The sequence below is a fragment of the Carassius auratus genome, unplaced genomic scaffold (genome assembly GCF_003368295.1).
Source record: "Carassius auratus strain Wakin unplaced genomic scaffold, ASM336829v1 scaf_tig00026875, whole genome shotgun sequence".
Taxonomy (NCBI): Eukaryota; Metazoa; Chordata; class Actinopteri; order Cypriniformes; family Cyprinidae; genus Carassius; species Carassius auratus.
The window spans coordinates 270,588-293,003 of NW_020525552.1; the positions used below are offsets into that span (position 1 = coordinate 270,588).

The following is a 22,416-nucleotide window of genomic DNA, read 5'->3' on the forward strand; positions in this document are numbered from 1 at the left end:
GTTCTGGTCTCTCTCTGCAGCAGACAGAGAAGCTGAAGGACATGACGATCGTTTCTCGCTGAACTACTCCTTCAGGTTCTCGGTCAGTCCTCACTGGGATCTGGATTCAGCTCTCCCTCCTTCTCTGTTTTCTCCTGCTTCTCCTCTTCTTCCTCTGGTTTCTCCTCTTCATCTCCTTCTTCAGCTTCTTCATCCTTCTCTTCACCGTCGTCATGTGCCTCTGGTTCTTCTATCTTTATCTCTCCATCCTCTTCATTCTTTTCATCCTCTGGTTTCTTCTCCTCTTCTTCTTCTCCATCACACTGTGATTCTTCTGTGTTGTGGGCCGCTTCACTTTCTGTCGTGGTGGAGTCGTCTACATCAGGTCTGGCCTCCTCTGCCTCCTTAAAACAACAACATCACAGATCAGTGTGTGATCTCTGAGGAGCTGAGTGATGAAGAGAAACACGTGTGTGTCGACTGAGAGTCTGACAGTCTAGAAAGAGTATTAGAGATCCTCACCTGCTGGACCGCTGAAGATTTCTCATCATCTTCTGCTCTTCTGACATCTCCATCATCTGCACACACACACACACACACACACACACACACACAAATGGATGAACAATCAATGATGAACTCAACACTGATCAACATTATAGACTAAATTTCAGACAGTCCTAGTCTCAGATCTTAATGGAGCATGTATGTGCATCACACTCTTATTAAAACCTCTCATGAATTAATGACAGAGTCGCTGTTAAAATGACCATTAGCTTTCGACGCTTCCGTGTAATTATTTTTGTGAGATTTACAGTCATACCATCGTACTCGCTAGTAAACAAGAAAATTACACGAGTGTTTTAAATACTTAATGAGTAATAAATCCAAAGATTGTGTGTGAAATCAATACGCTCAGAATAATTAAACAGCAGAATTAATGCACCTCATATAAATTCACGCTTTCCCCAATAGCGGCTATAAAAATATTGCTGTGCAGATGATAGCGTTTTACCCAGGCATTTAATGCGTTTCAAATGCAAAACTGATTGAAGTTTAGCAGCGGAGATGAGCCAGCATAGCAATAATGGGCTTCTTTGAATATTTTATGGAAATGGTTCACATTTATTAACTGTAGTCCAAAAGCCCGACTGTAAGCAGGAGCGCTAATGTAACAATAAACAGTTAAATGTGATTGAGAGAAGGGCTCGTCTCATAAAAATGCTAAATCTAATTAAATACAGCATTTTAAAGGCTGCCTTCATTAAAGCGGTGACCGCTGTTCGTTATTCCTCTGCTAATTAAACACTGCTTCTCTTCACTCCTGTTCCAGTGGGAAGACAGCTAGAAACTCTTAAACACAGTTCACATATTATAATAAATACTATCTAGTTGCTTAATAACATGCATATTAAACCATTTTATAGCTGCTGAAAACACTGGTGTTCTAATCAGTTGGTGATTATATATATCTGCGTAGTTGTCATTTTTATTTCAGTTATTTTAGTACATCAAGTTACATGAAAATGAGAAAAGTTATTTTGATAACTAGCTAAAATAGGCTAACATTTATTTCAAAGATGCTTTATGATTTTCGTTATTTATAACAACGTTATTTTTTTTTATATATGAGTTAAACGGTTTTTCCAGAGGAGATTTTGGATTTCTCCATATAAAACCAGGTTTTTAATTTCACAGCCAGATATGGATTTGAGAGAAACTGAAATCTAAAGATGCTAAATATACACTTTGATTTGTATTTTATATTTATATAATTATGTTTTCTTTTCTTTTTTTTTCTTTCATAATGTTACCAAGCAAACGCAGTGAGAGCAAGAGATCCGTCATGAATTCTTCAGTCTTATCACGGGACACATAACGTATCTGGTGCAGATCAATTACAGCAGACGTGATGGAGCCAAACATCAGAATATGGTAATAAAATGTGCAAATGTGATTGGTACACATGCACCTGGCATCACCAGCATTAGATGATGTTGCTCTTATGCAAATGAGGACAGAACATGTGCAGCTCCAGAGGCAGCCAATCACATTCATAACCTCATCAACACAGAGAGTGTATGAAATATGTACGACAGACACATTAATAACACCTTTACACTCTGGAGTTGCACTGCACTTTCATTTTATTTACTTGTGTGTGAGGGAATTTGGTTATTATTTTGTCTTATTGAACTATATTTGAACATTTGTTCTATAGGGTGAAAATTCAATTCAGCTTAAACATACATATTCTTCAAGGTGTGTGTAAACATATAACCTCAACTAACATTTACATTAGCATGACATTGGTGACATTACACAAACATGCTGAGACTTTTGATATGAATGTTTTTTTTATTTTTTTTAAGGGTTGTAATTTGGTTTGAAATCATAATGAATTCTACTTATTATGCAAAGTGTGCAAAGAGAGACCGGAGCCGTATCTACAGACCAGAGGATCAGAGACTGGAAGGAAAATGAAAAATTCATCGTCTAGTTTGATCTGCTTTTCTTCTGATGGCATTAATGCAGTTACACGTACAGTGTCAGTGACAAAAACAGAATAAATGCTATTGAACTCATCAGCTCCTTTACACTTTTAGTCTCTGAAGCCATGAGCAACTTTACAAACATGCAGAAATGCCATCTACAACATGAAGACAGAGTTCAACCAAACTGACCCCTTCAGCCACGACTGACCTCACGGACATGACATTTACCAGCTTTCCATTTCACAGCAAAACCACAAGATTACACTGTAACAAACCAACAAAGACACGATTTCTAAATAGATGTAAGCCTTGAAATGCAACAATGACCAAAGTAACAACAGAGACCATGTTTTAATCATTAAATGCCTTGTACAAAATCCGGCACAATTATATGTCATTATATCCACCAAACAATATACTTCCCCTGAAGCTCCTATGGTGCCATGAAATAAAGCATGTAACCTTCAGTCTCTGATTACAGATTGAGAACGCAGACCATGAAAGAGACATATTCAACATGAGGTGCTTTGTTATATCTCTATAAAGCACAAGGGCAAACAAACAGATGGATGATTCCTGGCTCCTGTGGCAGTATTTCCAGATACATGCATACATGATAGAATGTGAATTATTCAGAAGAAGATGGGAGTGATTGTTGTTTAGTCCCGATGTATAAGACCCCAGATCTCTATGATATACTGGTCTCAACACAGAGAACAAATACACAGCATTTAAAACAGTATATATATATCAATAGTGATAGTCTTATGCCCTGTCCACATGAACGTGGCTATTAAAAAAATGGTTTGGCCATTGATTGTGAGATAATATCAGCAGCTGTTGGCTTGGCATGCTTTTTCCAGTGCTTCATAGCATGCATTTGTGTTTTCATGTGGACGTTTTTTCTTTTTCTTTTTTTACAGAAGAAGAAAATACTCCGTTTATAAAAATACCTGTGTACGTGTGGACATGTCCTTAAAGTAGAGCACTAATGCAGCCCATCTGACTGACAGCACAGCTCTCAAGAAGCAATTTCTTCACCTATAATAGTAACATCAAGCTATTCTGCCTCACAATGGAAGTCACTGCAAGGATTTTCAGTCTTTAATGGCCTTCACACTGTATAATCAGTACGAATTGCTCTGCAATGGGGCTTAATTGGGTAATATCTTAAGGCGCACAGCGCCTTTTGGTGGAAAGCAATTTGCCAGTTCTGACAAAAATAAACCACTGCTTTTGGAGAGAGGACTGCATAAAATGGCACTGATTACCACCTCCTTGTCTAAGTGTGTACAGAAAGCAGGGGCAGGTTAATCGGTGCTGACTCTCATTCACGTGAGTGTTTTCTAGCGTTCCTGTTGATTTGTCAGAGGCAGACAGGACACTCCTATGAGAGCACTGTTACCAGCGGCAGATAAACCACAGAGGAAACCGTCTAAGCTCCGCCCAGCAACTGTCACACAGGCCCTGCCTCGGCCAATCACATACACCAGACTCTTTCAGAAGGATTTCAACACACAGTTCTGTGAAAGTCCCTCTGAAGTATCATATATCAATGGGTCAATCCTAAAGCAAACACCATCTCAGCCCTAGGCTTAATTGTACACATTAATATTTGATACACTATTTAAATACAGGTATGTTGTGTTTATAATCATTCTTAACTGGGTCCCGTCTGGTATGAGGGCCAGATGTTATATTAATAGTATTCATACAATGAAAATAAAAAATAAAAGAAAATAAATAATTGGACTAATGTTTCTTTTTTTAACAAGTAAATATAATTTCAGTCTTTCTACTTCAGAATTTTATGTTTAAAATCCAGATGGGACTGATACATTGACCTACATGTATTTGTATGACAAATGTTTTTAATAATTTTAAAGCTGAAGTATGGAATGCTAACAGGTTTTGGCAAACACTTAGTTTCACCTGGTATAAAAAAAAAAACAAAAAAAACAATCAACATTATTTGAATGCCTTTATGTTTTAGAAATGGCCTATATGGCATTAACAAAAAATGCTTTATTATTTGTAATTGTAAAACAAAAAAACAAAAAAAAACGTACATTTTGTGTTCCAGTGGTCTATCTTCAAATACCAATGAGATCACACTGGTATTGGACACAGAAAACAAAATCACGCACAGGATGAGGAAAAGACAGTGTGACAAGAAAATGACATTTGTACATTTAAAGAAGGATCTGGCTCCTCTTTTATTCTCTTGTCTCTCGCCTCTGGTTCAGATATTGCATTACTGCCATCACTGCAGGCCATGATCTAATTAGAAGCGAGCAAGACTTTAGCACTTGTCACATCTCAGTCTGTTCGGAGGAGCTGGAAGACCTCAGACACACACACACACACACACACACGTGCGGTCTGCTCAGTGAAGTGAGGCACAGAGAGAGGCACCTTAATGGGCTATTTCAGCATTATTACAGTATTGTGGATGGATTGTCAGCAGGAGCCCTGAGACACTGAAGTGTGAAAGCCATCAGCGCTCCACACTCCTCTGATCCTCCCTGTCATTACTGGAGTACGATTCCTCCTTCCCTCTCTCAAACACATCCACACGTCCTCAGCCTCTCTGACTTCATGATGCCATGTGATTGGAGAATTTGCCCTACATTCACTTAACAATTGTGCCATCTGTTAGACTCCCTCATTAATGGTGTCAGATCCTCTGCAAATCATTGATATTCAAATGTATGCACATAGCTTTATATTCCAGCACGGCGTTTCCTTCTAATGGACGGTTTAGTTATCAAAGACAGATATTCAACAGTGCGAGAGCGACTAAATGTTTTGCCTGTGTTGAGAGTGGTGCTTTAAGACTGAGATTTACTCAAAACACTCTCTATGATTCATTCACATTTTAAATGCATGTGTAAAAATCATTTCATTCATAATTATTATTTTCAACTAAATAAGGTTCACTCTGTAATTTTAATCTAAATTAATTTTTTCATCATTGCTGAAAACCTTCACATCTGGTAGAAACTTTTATCCGACGTGACTTGCATTGCATCAGATATTTACATTTTTATCAGTTCTTGCTTTCTCTGTGAACGGAACGCATGACTTTGGCATTGCTTTGTATAAACACAAGACTGCCATATTGACAACTGCAACACACACAAAATTACTGCGTGCACCTTTAAACAGGGTCCATTTTAACCTCATTTTCATTTAAAACGATTCTGCCCATCATAACAAAAGCATATCGTGATGTATTTTGCTGGTCATTTCAACATTTACTTTAATCTAGACCGAGTATTTCAGCACAGATCTCTATGTTCTGATGTCAAATAACAGACTACAACAGATCCTGAACCCTGACACTCAAGAGCACTGCTCTACGCACCTGAACACAACCAGTGCTATAATACAGGACTAATCAAGCTGAAGATTACACCACAGAGCAAATAACAGCAACTAAACTCCCTGTTCTGTAACACTATATGCTGCATGAAGGAATCAAACGCAGACATTTATCTTGTGACATTGGAAACTTCATTAATTTACAATTTGATATGGTTAAACTGACTCACTGTTACCATTTGGTCATTGATTCTGTCATACTCAAATCACCACCTAAAGTGACTTTGGTGAATATGTTCCTGGAAATAAGAGCCATTGCAGTCTTCATTTATAAAATAAAATGAACAAGTGTCTGTGTAAAATCATTCTTATACTAAAAGAGTATGCTTTTACACACAAAACATTTTCTGCTCTGTGAAAACTATAACTTCTAGGAGAATGTGACGTGTGCATTCAATGGACACTTTTACTCACGAGAGGAGTTGTGAAGTGAAGTGATGCAAGTGATGCCAGGAAAATAGGTCACATGACTGTGACAACAAAATGTAGTAAATCCAAGATACATGCAGATACTAGAAAAATTCATTCCATACACAACATATTTTCTAAAGGCTGTGAAGAAATTACACACACACACACACACACACACACACACAAACACATATTGTATTTGGTTTTTCCTAACACTAAGATAGTCCTGTTCAGATCATTTTAATAGCTTACTTATAGATGACTCCATCCTTAATTGAACATCCATTCTCTAAAAGTTTGTATGTTTCAGAACGGCTTATATGTAGTGTTGGGAGTGACATGGATTACTTTTTGAAGTAACTAGTAAAGTAATGCTTTTAAAATTAAAATTAAATATCTGAGTTACTTTTACAAAGAAAACTCACTGAGTTCCACATGATTTCCATGTATTCACTGAGAGCTGCTCTCCAGTCTGCATGCTGAGAGACATCAGCAGTGAGTGCAGAGACACTGCCTTCAGCCCGAGGCTTATTCATTTCTTACACACTTCTTGAGTGAAAGGGCCAAAAACATAACTTTGGGGATTTTTGTTAATAAAAATACACATATAAACAAGCCGAGCACGTGACAAAAAATAACCCAATGTTGTAATGCATTACTTTTAAAAGTAACTTTCACCAACACTGCATATAAGATATGATATTACAACAGATAACGTAATAATGATTTTACATAGAAACAGGTTCTGCTCGGCTCAAGAAATGGAAGCATGGAGAAGAGAAGAGATGTGCTTTTGTTGACTTCATCACCATGGAGATTTAATAGGCCTGTATTGGGCCACCTGGGTACCAGCAGGACCTCGAGTGCTAATGAGGGAGAGACACTCACCACACACACACACACACACACACACACACACACACACACGGATGCTCCTGCTCCAGATCAAACGCTGCTCATTACGCGACACCCCTCACTGCCAAACCTCTTATACCTGATCTTTATTTTTCACCACATCAATTTAAGTATGAATCAAATTTCTTTCAGAATCTGAAGCGTGACTAATAGCGTTGCGAGTGATATCTGCGAGGCTCTCTTTGCACTGAAATGTCATCACTTGGTGAGATGTTGTGGAACGAGACATGTGCAGTGGAGCATGGCGCTGATCGCACACCTCCGGCTGCAATCTGAGGAAACATGATGATGATGATGATGATGATGAGGAGCATGATGTAATCCCTCTCATGCCACAGCAAACGCGTGAGCAGCACACGTACAGAACAGCAGTGCCATCTTATGGTCACTCAGGGAAGTGCCTTACATAAGGTTCAGAGAATTACATCATCATTATCAGACAATAGTGGCTGCTGAGAATCTGATGCGTGGCTACAGACACAAACGCATCACCGAAGTTGACAAAAACAGCAAAAATGCTCACAGATGATGCAGCCTTATGATATCTTACAGTGTTGTATTATTGAACCTATTTATTTCACTTAATTTCATCACATTGGTGACAAGATGGTCAAGATAAAGTCACCTTTATTTATATAACGCTTTTAACAATACAAATTGTGTCAAATCATCTGAACGGTATTAAATAGGAAAAGTGAGCAAAAGATCTTTCAGAAATGTTAAAAACATCTCATTGACCTCAAACGTTTAAACAGTATTGTATATACTCTAGTTCTACATACTGTGCTCCTGCTTTGACAGCCAGATGTTCCAAATGGTTTCAGATGATGTGCTGATGTATTACCATTGTCCTGTGAAGCCATGAGTCCACTCCTCTTCTTGCGTATGTTCATGAGTTTGGCCTGTGAGATCTCTCTGACTATAGAGGACAGCTGCTCTTTAGAGCTCTGCGCCGGAGGACTGCTCTTCTCCTGTCCACACTCAGGCTTGCTCAGATGATGGTTCCCCACCTCACAACACCAATATTCAATGATTAAACACTTGAAAACCCAATGCAAACATTTGCTATTATAATGCTTTTGCACTCACATCTCCATTCTGTCTTCTGTATTTGTATATCGGTGGTAATGATGCAGCTTTAGACCTGAAATCACATTCGGTCACATTGAAAACATCCTTCATCTTTAGTGAAAATGCTGTCTTTCTCTTACCCGTTCACTCTCTTCATGCCGATGGGTTTATTGAACAGTAGGTCACTGTATGGAAGCTTTCTGAATTTGTCTCTGCCAACAGCGACGTAAAACTGTCCGTTTTCTAACTCCTTTCCATCCATAACGAGAGTCCCTTCAAAGCTGTACAGGCTGTAAGAGAAGATGGGTAAATACAGCTCAGGTAATTCAGAAATGCTTCCTTTTCCCTAATGAGAAAAGGCTACTTATCATTCAAATGACTTTTTTTATGAGCATTTAAGACTTTTACAATGTGTCCTGGAAAACCACAATAATGAAAGTAAATCTGTTTTTTTTTTTTTTTTTTTTTTTTTAAATGACTGTACCCTACAAAGTCTCCCTAAAAGCAATATGGTTACAGGTGCACATATCACCTGCAAACAGTAAGAGTTACCATGTTGAAAAAAAAACAGCATATGCTGGTTAGGTATGTTTTGAAGTGTGGCTGCTGGTTTGAGCTGGTTTTAACTGGTCCTAAGCAACTAGCTCCAGTTCAGGAACAGGGTAACCCTTATGAAAATTAACCATGGTTTTACAAAAAATTTAACCAAAAATGTCTCTAGGTAATGCATGTAACCATGGTTCCCCTTAGGGAATGAGGCGCTGCTTCGAAACACTATGGGAATACCTTAAGCATCACAACTCTGTGAATCACATGTGTAATCAGTACAATGAATGGGAAAGATGTCACGGGTGGGGTGATGTAGCAACCAGGAAGCTTAAAAGCATGTGCAGTGGATACAGCAGCAGCTTCTGGAAAATGAAGTGAGAACTCACAGGGATGCTGGTAGTATGGCACAGAGAAGCAGCATCTTGTTCCCTCAGGGAAACCATGGTTTCATGCGCAACCTAGAAACTTTTCCCCTCAGGAAGTCAAGCTGCATCGAAACCCAATGGGAGCGAGTATGCCCATGCCGCCAGACTTTTAAATCTCTGCTTAGGGTGAATGGGCACAGCCAGGGTGAGAGAACAAAAGAGCCCAGAGTGGCTCACATATCGAGGCCACAGAACCTGACAAACGTTAGGGGCGTGGACCAACCCACAGCGTTGCAGATGTCCTGCATAGAAAGACCTGCCAGAAAGACCTTGGAGGCCACCACACTTCTTGTAGAGTGAGCCTTGACCCCCAAGGGCGAGGGGAGATCAGAGGACTCATAAGAAATACAAATGGCATCCACTATCCACCTGCTGAGGGTCTGTTTAGTAGCAGGAAGACCTCTCTTGGGGGGACCATAGCACACTAGGAAGTTGGTCCACCCTTCTCCACAGGGCATCTCTGTGGATGTATGTGTCCACTGCGAGCACTGAACACATCCAGTTAAACTTCTGCTGGTCAGGCTCCCGAAAGGGATGAGGACAGAAGGCCTGGAGTATGACAGGCTGTGGTGTAGAGGAAGGAACTTTAGGTAAATAACCCTCTCTAGGGCAGAGAAATGTTTTGGCCAGACCAGGCACAAAGACTTAGAAGGGACCACTGAGAGGGCCTGGAGATCCCAAACTCTCTTAAGAGAAGAAATCAACAGAATAAAGTTGGTCTTAATAGTAAGATGACGATCATATATCTGCTCTATTGAGAGTGAGGAGTCACGTGCCGATTTGGGTTGATTTGGGAGGGGTCTGAGCCGGTCGGCCATGATGGCAGGATATGCTATCGGTTGCCAGGGGCAATGCCTTCAGAACTTCACAGAGGCGTGACTAAACATTTCAGAGATCTTTAATTTTTGCGCATTTATTTTGTCGGCGGAACAGATCGAGACGGATCTACGAATACGAGAAAGAAAAGGAAGAAAGTAAAGCAATGCAAAAACATAAGGCGAAAGAAAGGGGACCTTACAGGAACAAACTCACACCAAGCGCAAAACAGCGGTGTTTGGAGAAGGTCTCAGTCATCCGAAATATCGACCCATACGAGCTCCCTGCAGCGGCACAGAGACCTGAACAATTTACCTCAGTGCACACATATGGACATTGGGAATTATATTGTTTACGATGTAAGTCACCTTGCATTCACACTGTTAATGGCTTTAATCTAACCAGGACATTTACATCTTACAATCACACATTTAACTACCCTAGCTAACCCAGAACTGGTTTGTCCACTTTGCAGCCCCCAACACAAAAACCTGGTACAGTATGTGCCACTTGGCTAAAATCAAATAATAACTAAACATACACAGCTTTAGCCTAAATCAAAAAAAAAATTTTCTCCAGGCAGATGACAAGGTAGATGCAGCAGGGCCCAGGGTCTTACCAGACAAACAAGTGGGGAACCAGCGACTGCACCTAACAGTTTACAAATTAAAGAGCTGGGGTCTACTCAGAAAAGAAGAAACAGGAGAAGTGTCTCAGATAAAGTCTGTGTTTGAAAAAAATGAGTCACAGAGAGTATAATAGTTATGTGTTTTAAAAAATGAGTCTGACATTTTTTTGTGATTTATATATAGTCAGTGAATCATTTTTCAATGATTATTAAACTTTATGAATTAATTTTTTGAAACATGTCTTTTTTCTTTTTTTTGTTGTTGCAGTTTTTAAAGTCTTAAAATGTCAATATTAAGCCTTAAAGGTCAAATAGTCAACAATTTAATTGATTGGGTCTTAATTATAACAATAAACATTAGCATGTTATTTCAGCCATACTGATGTCTAGAGAGAAAGCCATTTTACCTGGTCCACTTTAGGTGGAATAAAGTCCTGCTCAGATATATTACTGTAGCTTCTTTCTGTCTAAACAAAAGAAAGATTAAAGTAACAATTTCTGCAATAATGTGTTTAATTACCCACCAAATTGTTACTAAAATTAACATCTGCACTCAACAAAATATTTAGACCTACCTTGCTTAATTTGAAATGCCCTAAATACATGAAAGTGCTAAAAATATAAAATAAATGTCATAGAAAGGATACAATTTTACTTTCTAACACATTTTGAGACATTGTTACAACATTAAGTTTATATTCAATGTTCAAATAATGTTTTGGCAGATAGAACCTTATAATTCTAAGTGAAAAGTGTTTTTTTAGAATTAGAAGGTTCTATCTGCATTTGACTCATTCCAAAAATCCCCATTTACAAATTCGATAGGATTTTGATATTGTATATTTAGAATACATTTAGGGTCCCTGTTATTTTCATGTTTGAAAGAAACCTGTTCCCCATATACATTTTCCTATAAGTAATGCAAAAACTTTGAAGCTCAATATCTCAAAACTGCTCAGAACGCAGATAGAACCTTATAATTCCAAGGGGACAATGTGAATAAACTTACTTTGGCCAGTACAACACTGTTGTCATCACCTGCTGTAGATGGACCCGGCCACAGCAGAAAGCCTCACAACTTTCCAAAGACTTGTGGCTTTTAAACTCCTGCATTGTGTAGTAACTTAAACCAAAAACAATATAATTCCCAATGTCCATATGTGTGCATGGAGGTAAATGGTCCAGGTCTCTGTGCTGCTGCAGGGAGCTCGTATGGGTATATTTTGGATGCTTGAGAGCTTCTCCAAATACCGCTGTTTTGCGCTTGGTGTAACCTAAAAAAAACTGTATTCCATTGTTCCTATGTTTTCCATATGTATCATGAGAGGTACTGGAGCAGTTTTAAACGCAGTAGTAACTTCCAGGCATGTAAGAGACCACCACTGTGTTGTCGGTGTGCATCAACACACGGCAATCTCTTATGTCTGGAAAGTGTTTCAATTCTAGAAACAGGTTGGACACAGCTGCCATCAGACCCAGCAGTATGTGAAACTGTTTGACAGTGAGTGACTGGCCTTCTCTTTCTCTCCCGACTGCAGTACAGAGCGTCTTGATCCGAGGAGACAGTTGTACCTGCATTGTGGTTGAATCCCACACCACACCCAGATAAGTGGTTCTCTGTACTGAAGAAAGCAATCTTTTCTTGGTGTTTAGTCTTAACCCGAGCTCTTTCATGTGACATCTTGATGCCAGACTGCCGTCTGCTCTGATTGAGCTAATATCAACCAATAGTTGTACAGTATGCTTGCAAGCTTTTGTTTGACCTGGAGCATCACCCTGTAGCCGTGATTACATAGCCCCGCCATGTTGACATAATGACTGGAGGTGGGACTGAAGATCTGGGCCGAGAAGGGTCTTGCCCACAACCTCAACACCTTGGTGTGGAGGTCAGGGTAGAAAGGCATGCTCCAGTGTGGAGATGGTGGCTTACTCCACAGAAAGCGTTCATCAAGCTTGCTATTCTGTGGTTCAACCTGTTTATCAGCAGGTCAGTCGATGTTTAGCTTGGCCACAGTGCGAGTAACTACCTCCAATAACTCCTCATACTGGGGCGATTGAGTGAGCGAATCCTCATCAAGGCCCTCCACATCGGAGGAAGACAGGCGGAGAGTCAAGCCCTCTCCCGAGGGGGAATAAACTGCAGAGCAGGCTTCTGATTTCAGAGAGCAGTTGCTAAATCTGCCGGGTGAGGGAGAAGAGAGGGACTTGCCCATCTCCATTCCCTCCACCAAATCCATTTTCGATTCCCACGAGCGCAGCCATTGTTCCACCTCGGCGGAAGTGGGGCAGGCACTGTGAGGAATGCTGGTGAAGGCTTCCTCCTCGAAGAGAGCCTTCTGGGAGTGAAGCACATGTGTGTGTGTGTGTGTGTGTGTGTGTCTCCCTCATTAGCACTCGAGGTCCTGCTGGTACCCAGGTGGCCCAATACAGGCCTATTAAATCTCCATGGTGATGAAGTCAACATAAAAATGCATCAGTTTTCAGCACTTGCAGTCTGCATAGAATTTATGCGCTGTTAGATTTTTGGAGATGTGCACGTCAGGCTACGCCATACTACATATCGCCTATGGTGTAGCTATTGAGTAGGTTCAACACAGAAGTATAAAATAAGGACTAAACTATAGTTTACCCATGGCATTTGCAGTAAAACTACAATGTGGTAATCAATATGCCAAAAACATGGTTACTACACTTTTACTGCAATAAATACAATGTTAATTTTCATAACTAGCTCATGACCAGCATATGATCAGATTTAAAAATGCTTCGAGCACAAATATGAATTAATTTCACTTCATTGTTACTTTCATTAAGTAAATAACTTTGTTAATTTCTTGTGCTTGCATACCTCTGCACACCCCCGATGATTCGCAGGCCCATTTTCTCAGTGACCATCTCCAGAATCCGCTCAAACTGGCCAATCACACGGCTAGGAATCAACAATCTCACCACTGGGTTCAGGACATCTCCATTTGCCACAACACTGAGACACACACAAACACACCTTATTGCCAGAGGCTATTTACACTAACTCTGGCCACCAATGTGTGATTGGGATAGTCAACCTAATAAAAAGATGAATAACAAAAAACAGCTGCAGTAGTGTGGATAGTAAAGTGCATATCTTGGTCTTTTTGAAGTGATCAACCCGAGTTTGACTCCACCTCTTGACAAACATTTTTACTCCCTTTTCAAATCTCATATCACATCGGAAAGACATTTATTATCTGCTATTTTAACATAGTGTAAATAGAATCTATGGCTGTTTGCACTTCAACAGCAAATGGAAGCTGCCTTTAAAAAATGTTAGATGAACGTCCACCTGACACATAGATAATGTTTTTGTGCTAATATTTTAAAAACATTATTAAAAAACAGATTACTTTGTACAAACATTCTATTAACAGTACTGAAAAAAAAATATTTATATATATTTATATTCAATAGAATAATATATCAATATTTTTCACAGTATCGCATCGAAGTTGGAAATTCCAGTATCGTGACAATATATATATATATATATATATATATATATATATATATATATATATATATATATATATATATATATATATATATATATATTAAAATTAATATATAGTGTTCTCACGATACTGGATATCAATGTATAAGACTTTTCCATTTTTTTTCCTTCGAAAATGAAAGGGAACCACCATTTCCTCAGCGGTATATGGATACTCCTATAGCCCATTTCACACTGCACGTCGGACCCGTCATATTGCCGGAACATTGCCGGGTCGCCTTCTGTGTGAAAGCAAACACGTCCCGGGATTGATTCTGGCATTGAACCCAGGTCGGGGACCTGGTAACATTAGCAGATTCAACCCGGGACAAGCGCTGTGTGAACAAAAGACAGATCTAATTCCGTGTCGAAGTGATGACGTGCATTATCGCGCGACTCTTTTACCGGCTGTTTTGAAGGAAGATCAACGTCCGCAAAAAAAATATGTGCAAACTGTAATAAAGCAGAGATCAGATAATTCCTCACTTTCTGCGCTGACGCCGAGATCGTTCGCTTGCTTCAGTGAAAGTATAATGTGCCTAATGTTTTCGACTCATACATTACACGTCACGCCCTGATGTCACATGTTGTTACGGGATCTTTACGGGTTGTGTGAAAGCACGCACATATCCCGGGTCATCACTGGCAGTGTGAAAGTGCAAAATCTAGCGACCCGGGAAAAACTGCCGGAACACTTTACCCCTGTATTTGCCAGAATGGCAGTGTGAAAGGGGCTAATGTTCGTTGGTTCTAATTGATGTGTATGTGCTAATAGGGCAGAGAGTGTCACAAATGGGCGGGACTTTCACCAGACTTCATAGTCTGGAACTGCTTATGTAGAGAGACTGTTTATGATTTTTTAGATTATAAAACAATAAGTGAGTGGAATTTTACCATTATAGGCTGGTTGTTTTCACACACTTTGGCCACACAACTGTGTTCAAACACCTTATAAAAGTGATTTTTGCAATCTATGGCACCTTTAAGCTTTTTAGTGTCCCACAGAAATATTTGATTAAATCTGCAGCATTACTGCATGAAGTTATGAAGTTTGTCGAGAAAAGTGTCAGTATTATGAAATAAATAAATAAATAAATAGTACTTACAATATTGCACAGGGTTCTTTGATGGGCTTCAGGAATCTGGCAGATACAATCACACGACTCTGAGGAACAGGTTTCAGCTACACACAGGGAAAAATAGGAGGTGAGGATCTGCAGAGGCTATCTAGAAAGAACTACAGCTGACAAACATCCAGTTCAAACAAAACATACATGCGTTGTACACACGACATTAACAGTTTTAATCTGCTCATGATAATCTGAATTCAACTTTATAATTATATAAACATAATACTGTATATACAGTCAGGTCCAACAAAATATGTATTCAGACACAACAAAAAGTATTCAGACACAGACTGAGTTTTAGTGCTTTTGCCTTTATACACCGCTACAATGGATTTGAAATAAAACAATCAAGATGTGATTGAAGAGCAGAATTTAAGCATTCCTTTAAATAAGCAATGTTTGTTTGTGGGTCTTTCTGCTTTTAGTTTTGTCTTCAGCGAATGAAGTGCTGCTCAATCCGGTTGAGATCATGAGATTGACCCGGTCACTGCAGAATAATCCACTATTTACTTTCAAAAACTCATGGGTTGCTTGTTTGTTTTGGGTAATATCCTTTTCTACTTTTCCAATCCTTCTGGTACAGGTGGATCTTAATTTCAGTCGTGCAAAGAATGCTTTTCCAGAAGTCCTCTGGATCTTTTTAAATGTTTTTTGGCAAAGTCTAATCTGGCTTTGTTTGCAGCTTGTGGTGAAGCCTCTTTGTTTGTTCTGGTGAAGTCTTCTCTTGATTGTAGACTTTGACAGAGAAATGTCTGCCTCCTGGAGAGTGTTCTTCTCTTGGCTGGATGTGGTGAAAGGGTTTTTCTTTACCATGGAGAGGATCCTCTGATCATCCAGCACTGTTGTTCTCCATGGACGTTCACACCTGTTTCACACATCCTCCATCTGCAGTGCGTAAGCAGTCCGTGTGCGTTATGTATGTGGTGCAGAAGAAGCACAGACTCATTGTGCTTTCACACAGGACGCGTTTGCAGTGCACTACTGATCTGCGGCTGTTTAGTCCACAAACACAACATTTGTTCATTATTTTGATTTCAAAACGTGTAAACACAATTTTTCAGGATTGCTACTCCTTTATCACAGTACAGTAACAATCTTTCACAGACATTAGTTTAAACTCAATAACTATAAACAATGTATTATTCATGCATTTGACTTCTAGGTTTGTATAATAAGCTGCTCAAGCAAGCGGCAAAACATTTAAACACAACATTTAGCCTAGTTTTCTGATAGGCTATTGCAAATATTTAAAATGAAAACACCACTGACACAAACAGTCGATTTTCGTGCATTTTTCATTTAAATCTTTAGGCGCCCTCGACTTGAAGCAGCAGAATCCCGTGGCCAGTGGTTTTTGGTCTGAGTTACATAATTGGCTGTCACTTAAGATTGATAATATCCCTGATCTCACTTTGCCACACATCCTCTTTTATATGGAAATTTTAGATTCATCAGTATTGTATTTAGTCAATATGGTTATTCTTATGGGTAAATATCATATTCATTGCAGTAAGTGGAGATGTTTTAAGCTTTCCTTTGTTGAGTTTATAAGTGATTTTAATTGTTTTTTACCTAACTGAAAAAAAAAAATCTATAAGATCGCAAGGAAACTGTGTAGTGACATACCAAGGAAACTACTGTTTTGATTAATCTCCCCTTGTGTGTGTGCATGTGTGTGTGTGTGTCCTATCTTTTGTCATAAAAGTGCATCACGTTCCCTTGTTTATGTAAAGGTGCTTTTTTTCTTGTTTTAAACTTAGCCAAAGCCCATGTGTTAAGTGTGAAACACAGTAGGCTTTAATTAGTATACATTTATTGTGAAATTACTGCATTTCCGTGTCAATCCATGTTCATTTTTCCCGCTTACAATGTGCTGTCACTTTAATTCAGTGCATGCAGCACAGCAAAAATAGACTCTGTACGTAAACGATCGCTGCACTGCTGCAGACGCACTGCTCCTGGAACGGACTGACGGACAGCTTTTGTGTCGACTGTCCAATTATTTATGGTCCCTTTAAAAAAGGGGGAGGTAAAAATTAAAGAGCTGTAATTTCTTTCATTTTGATGAGAGTACCCTCACATTAAAGCTCAGAGAGTGCACTTTAAGCCCATATGCATTATATAACTGTAACTTCAATATGTTTTGGACAGCAGCTAAAATAATAACACAAATTGTTTAAAGTACTTGAAGATATTGGATAGTAACTCCAGTGTGTTTATCAGCATTATGTTTAGGGTTAATATATTTTAAATGCACTAAATTGCAACTTTGTCCTTATAAATGTGTACATGTAATTACAAATACATCTAAACACATGATAGAGATGTTTTAATGCATCCAATTCCACCAACGCTCTCGACTTCCAAATTCATGTATACTGGTTCTGATACTGCTTTTTCCATTTGATCTATATCCACTGGGATTTATTCATTCATGCATTTATTTATTATTTGTTTATGTATAAAGCACATTTTTAAATAACCCAAGGTTGACCAAAGTGCCGTTATAATCAATACATCAATTCAAACAAATTGCAATCAATACAATAAAATACACAAAATACAATAAGTCGTTAATTCTGAAAAGCCACAGTAAATAAATCATTTTTGAGCTTTAACCTGAAAATAGAGAAAGATTACATAGTTTGGATTTATACTGGTAGGCAATTCCATAGTTTAGGGCCTGCTATCGCAAAAAGCCTGTTTCCAAGCCTGGTCATCAATGCTAAGAAGTCCAAGGGTGCTCCAACGCAACTGCCCTGCAAAACCCATGCCGCAAACCTACACCAGCAGATTCCAAGACTTATATCCTTCCTGTAGGCACTCAAGAATCAACTCCTAATATTTCTGACACTTACACCCATGTGCTTCTTCTATCCTCTCTTCCCAGAGTGCTGTCAACTGGATAAGTACTGTACCACCTGGATCTGGTCATTTTGTAGCTCATATCCCATTTTTGACTGTCATACATGATGCCTAGCCCATTTTTTTCTATTATCAAGGCAAAAACTAAGAATTAACGAAAAAAATTAACTCGCACTTTAAGTCTGCAGCCATGACTAAACAGGCCAGATAGGTCAAATGTGCGAAGGAAGGTGATAAATGAGGAGTAAAGGAGTACTGTCCAAGGCAAATGACTGGGAGATGCAGGCAGACCTTAGGAAGCAGCTCAGATTCCCAGAAGACATAACCCATACAAGTCTCAGACAAGATATTGTGCCCTGGCTGAAGGTGACCAGGAAGGTGGTACAGTACTTATCAAGCTGACAGTACTCTGGGAAGAGAGGATAGAAGAAGCACATGAGAGTAAGCTTCAGAAATGTTAGGAGTCGTTTCTTGAGTGCCTACAGGAAGGATATAAGTCTTGGGATCTTGGTTTGCAGAAGTGGGTTCACAGGGCAGTTGCTTTGGAGGACCTTGGACTTCTTGGGATTGATGACCAAGCTAGAAAGCAGCTGGTCAAGTCAAGTCACCTTATTTGCATTACACTCTTAACAATACAGATTGTGTCAAAGCAGCTTTACAGTATTAAATAGGAAAATAGTGTCAATAACGCAGAATGACAATAGTAAACACAATTTTCAGTAAAAGGTAATAATGGCTCAGATCAAATGGTCCTATCTAACTGGATAAAAAATAAATCACTCTGAGGTGCAGCAAATAGAACAAAAACTATAACACATGTTCATTTAGTTGCAAATTATATTTCCAGAATCATTGCATTCGTGATATACTACCAACTTTCACATGGTGCTTAAAATAAAAATATTAAAATAATTGTTCAGCTTTGTTAATCTTTTTTTTTTTTTTCCAACTACAATTGTTGCATTACTTTTCAACAAATCAATAAATATGAAACTGCATTCCAGTCAGCAGAAAACACGGCTTGAGACATGAAATGTGAGCTCAGCTCTGTCGCTCTCAGGGTCAGACGTGAGTACGATTAACCAGTGTGTTTAAGCGAGGGCACTGCTCAGTTCAGACACACAGCTGCTCTCATCTAGTGTTTCGGTGTCTCTCTGGCCCCTGCCGTGTGCACTGGTAACCCCGCGGGACGCCTGTGTACAGAGCAGAGAGACAGCGCGTCTTTGGCACGCTGCCAAACCAAAGCGGCCGCTCTAATTGAGACAATAAGGAGCCAGTGGAAACAAAGTGTGGCCCTCGTGGTAAATAAAAGAACCCGTTCAGTCTTGCCTAATGATGATTAGGACATTGTTTCACTAATAACCATGGCAACAGCCCTTTAGTTCAGCACAATAATAAAGTGGGATCTGAGCAGGTGTGACGATGCTCTTTCTTTGCCTAAGAGAGTTCATAAAATGTTACGACTGTGGTAAAAAAAAGTCCCTGTTCTGGTTTTCTTTCTTTCTTTCTTTTCACTCCTCTCTTCTTTAACTAGTCTTGAGTTCTGAGGGAGTATATGAAGTGACATTCAGCTGGTCTCCACAGGCTTTATTTGCACTCTGGGTCGGAGCCATTGACATAAATATGCATCCAAGGAGGTGGATAATAATTCACAGGTTAATAATTAATTGCCAGATGAGCCCACAACAAAGTGATTCTTTCCAGACGAGAACACAGACGGTGTGTCTAAACATGACACCTCGCTCAGGTAGTCTTTCTTGAGCGTTAAAGCAGGTGCGACATGCTGAACTAGCACACTAATGCTCCAGGATTCCTTTAAACATATAACTTGTGTACTGAAAAACATGCTCTTAAATCACTGGCTTTGTTTGCCAGTGTCTGGACCTCCTGTGCTCGACTGTCATCCTTCAGTGCTCTGGTTCAGTTCCCCGAGGGACGTGTGGATGAACATATACACCCGACAAACTAGTGCAGTGATTGACTGCTACACTCAGTGTTTGTGATGTTCTTAGTTAATGTGATTAACAGTGTTTATATAGGAGTTATACTGTATACACACATACAGAGATTTGAGACATAAATAAATATTTGTTCTTACCACTCCATTGGGCTGAAGCATTTTTTTCTTCCTGGTTCCTATCTGTAAATAACTAGAAAGTGAACAAAATTAATTGTTTTTTTTGTTTTTTCAGAATTGAAAAAGATCTTTGTGAAGTTGCCATAAAACAGTGACAGCTCTAATCAAATGTTTCACTAATTTTTGTCAAACCATTTGTGGTTGATCTAGAAGCTCATGCTTAAAGCAAGAGTTCAAAAAAAGTGAACTCTTGGAAAAAGCCCTTCTGAGATCTTTCATCTGAGTTTTTTTTTTTTTTTTTCATCAGGTTTATAGAAATGTAGCACTGCATCAGTGTCTCATCAATGGATGCTCTGCAGTGAATGGGTGCCGTCAGAATGAGATTCCAAACATCTGGTAAAAACATCACAATAATCCACAGCACTCCAGTCCATCAGTTAACATCTGAAGAAGACAAAAGCTAAAACAAATCCAGCATTAAGACTTTCACAATCTATAATAGTGCTTCCTCCAGTGAAAAAGTGCATCTCCTGTTGTCTCTCACATCAAAATAAAGCCACATATTTGTTTAGATCTGTTTAAACGCTACTTGATCTGTGCAGATTTCTCTCCTGATTCAGACCAGAACACTTTTTTCACTGCAGGATACGCTATTATGGATTATGGACCCATTTCTATTTTAAAGTCTTAATGGTGGATTCGATTCACACAAACACAAGATGTTAATAGATTGTGTGGATAACTTTTTTTGTGGATTGTGATGGTACCCATTCACTGCATAGCATCCGTTCCTGACACAGTAATGGAAGGCTAAACTTCTCCAAATCTTATGAAGAAACAAACTCATCCGGAAGGTCTGTGGATGAGGACATTTTTAGCAAATTGTAATTTCCGGGTGAACTATTTTAGATTTGTAAAATTTGTTATCTACATTTTTAATAAACAAGCAAGCCCTGACCAGATTTAAACATTAACACAGCAGCAATATAACACATTAATTTCCATGGAAAGTAACTCTAATTAGTTTTGTTAGGGAGTAAAGCAATGTTGTAATGCATTACTTTTTAAAGTAAATTCCCCCAGCACTGCATCCTATGATGAATCTCTACATGATTCCCAAACTTCAATTTGCGCTATTTCACAGGTTTTGTGACTTTGCTATCATTATGGAATATGGAAAACAACTATATGTATGTAAACGATACATAGATAGATAGATAGATGGGTGTATGGATGTCTTACTCTATCTTCTTGAACCTCTCTCGTCCAGCGGCCACGTACTGCTCTCCGCTGCGCAGGTGCTCCAGGGACTGGACCCGGTGCCCGGTTTTGGGCGTGTAGATGTTGCGGACCGCGCCGAACGGAGCCCTCACGCCACCGGTCACCTCCCGCAGAAGCGTGTCGAAGGTCGAAACCCGCTTCGAGTTAATCACCAAACGCCTGGGCTCATAATACGGATCCCCATTGCGATAGAAATATACATTTTTGACTTCAGGTTGAGACAGAAAGTTTGGCTTCTCCGCGCTCATGGCCAGGAGAGGTGAAGCTAGCGACGGAGAGTCCGAGCGCAGCGCGGTTATATCTCCAGAGAAGAGCAGCGCATCTGATCCTCATGCTCCAGTCACACACACACACACGTCTGATTCACAAATCAACATGATTTTTTGGAAACGGTGGATTTTGCGCAAATAAAACTTTCCAGGGGGACGTTGATGAGGATAAAGAGAAAGATGCAGCGCACTGAAGCGATGATGATGGGAACTCTTGTGTTCCTCGAGCGGTTTCTATCGAGACATTAACATCTTAAAGCCCTCTGACACCTCACTACACTAACTCCAGAGACGTGTATGGCAAGCTGCTTTAACATTTAGCCTTAACCCAGCTAACAATTTGTGGCTCCCAGAACATTCACAGAATGTTTATATATATATATATATATATATATATATATATATATATATATATATATATATATATTAAATTGTGGAAATTATGGATCCAAATATTTGGGTGAGTTTTTGTTAAATATGACTCAAAATCATCACAATTAAAAGAACCAAATACTTAGACTCCTTCAGTCTGTGTGCACTGAATTTATTTAATACATGAGTTTCACAATTTGAGTTGTATTACTGAAATAAATGA

General features: G+C 39.2%; 1 protein-coding gene across 1 annotated transcript; it reads right to left on the reverse strand.

Moving 5' to 3' along the window:
• Window positions 1-7,511: 7,511 nt before the first annotated feature.
• LOC113078851 (doublecortin domain-containing protein 2-like) lies at window positions 7,512-22,074 on the reverse strand. Its single transcript, XM_026251158.1, has 8 exons — window positions 21,514-22,074; window positions 20,293-20,344; window positions 15,306-15,382; window positions 13,522-13,656; window positions 8,396-8,545; window positions 8,274-8,328; window positions 8,029-8,194; window positions 7,512-7,585 (listed from the first exon to the last, which is right to left on the reverse strand). The coding sequence occupies exons 1-8, from the start codon at window positions 21,798-21,800 to the stop codon at window positions 7,512-7,514; spliced, it is 996 nt and encodes a 331-aa protein (XP_026106943.1). The 5' UTR covers window positions 21,801-22,074.
• Between the last annotated feature and the right edge of the window lie 342 nt (window positions 22,075-22,416).

Excerpts from the sequence above, each read along its gene's own strand:
- LOC113078851 (XM_026251158.1), bottom strand. The coding sequence starts at position 21,800 with ATGAGCGCGGAGAAGCCAAACTTTCTGTCTCAACCTGAAGTCAAAAAT. Across the intron at positions 20,345-21,513 it reads GAGAGGTTCAAGAAGATAGA|TTATTTACAGATAGGAACCA; the intron begins GTAAGACATCCA and ends TTCACTTTCTAG. Across the intron at positions 7,586-8,028 it reads CATGGCTTCACAGGACAATG|GCACTTCCCTGAGTGACCAT; the intron begins GTAATACATCAG and ends ACCTTATGTAAG.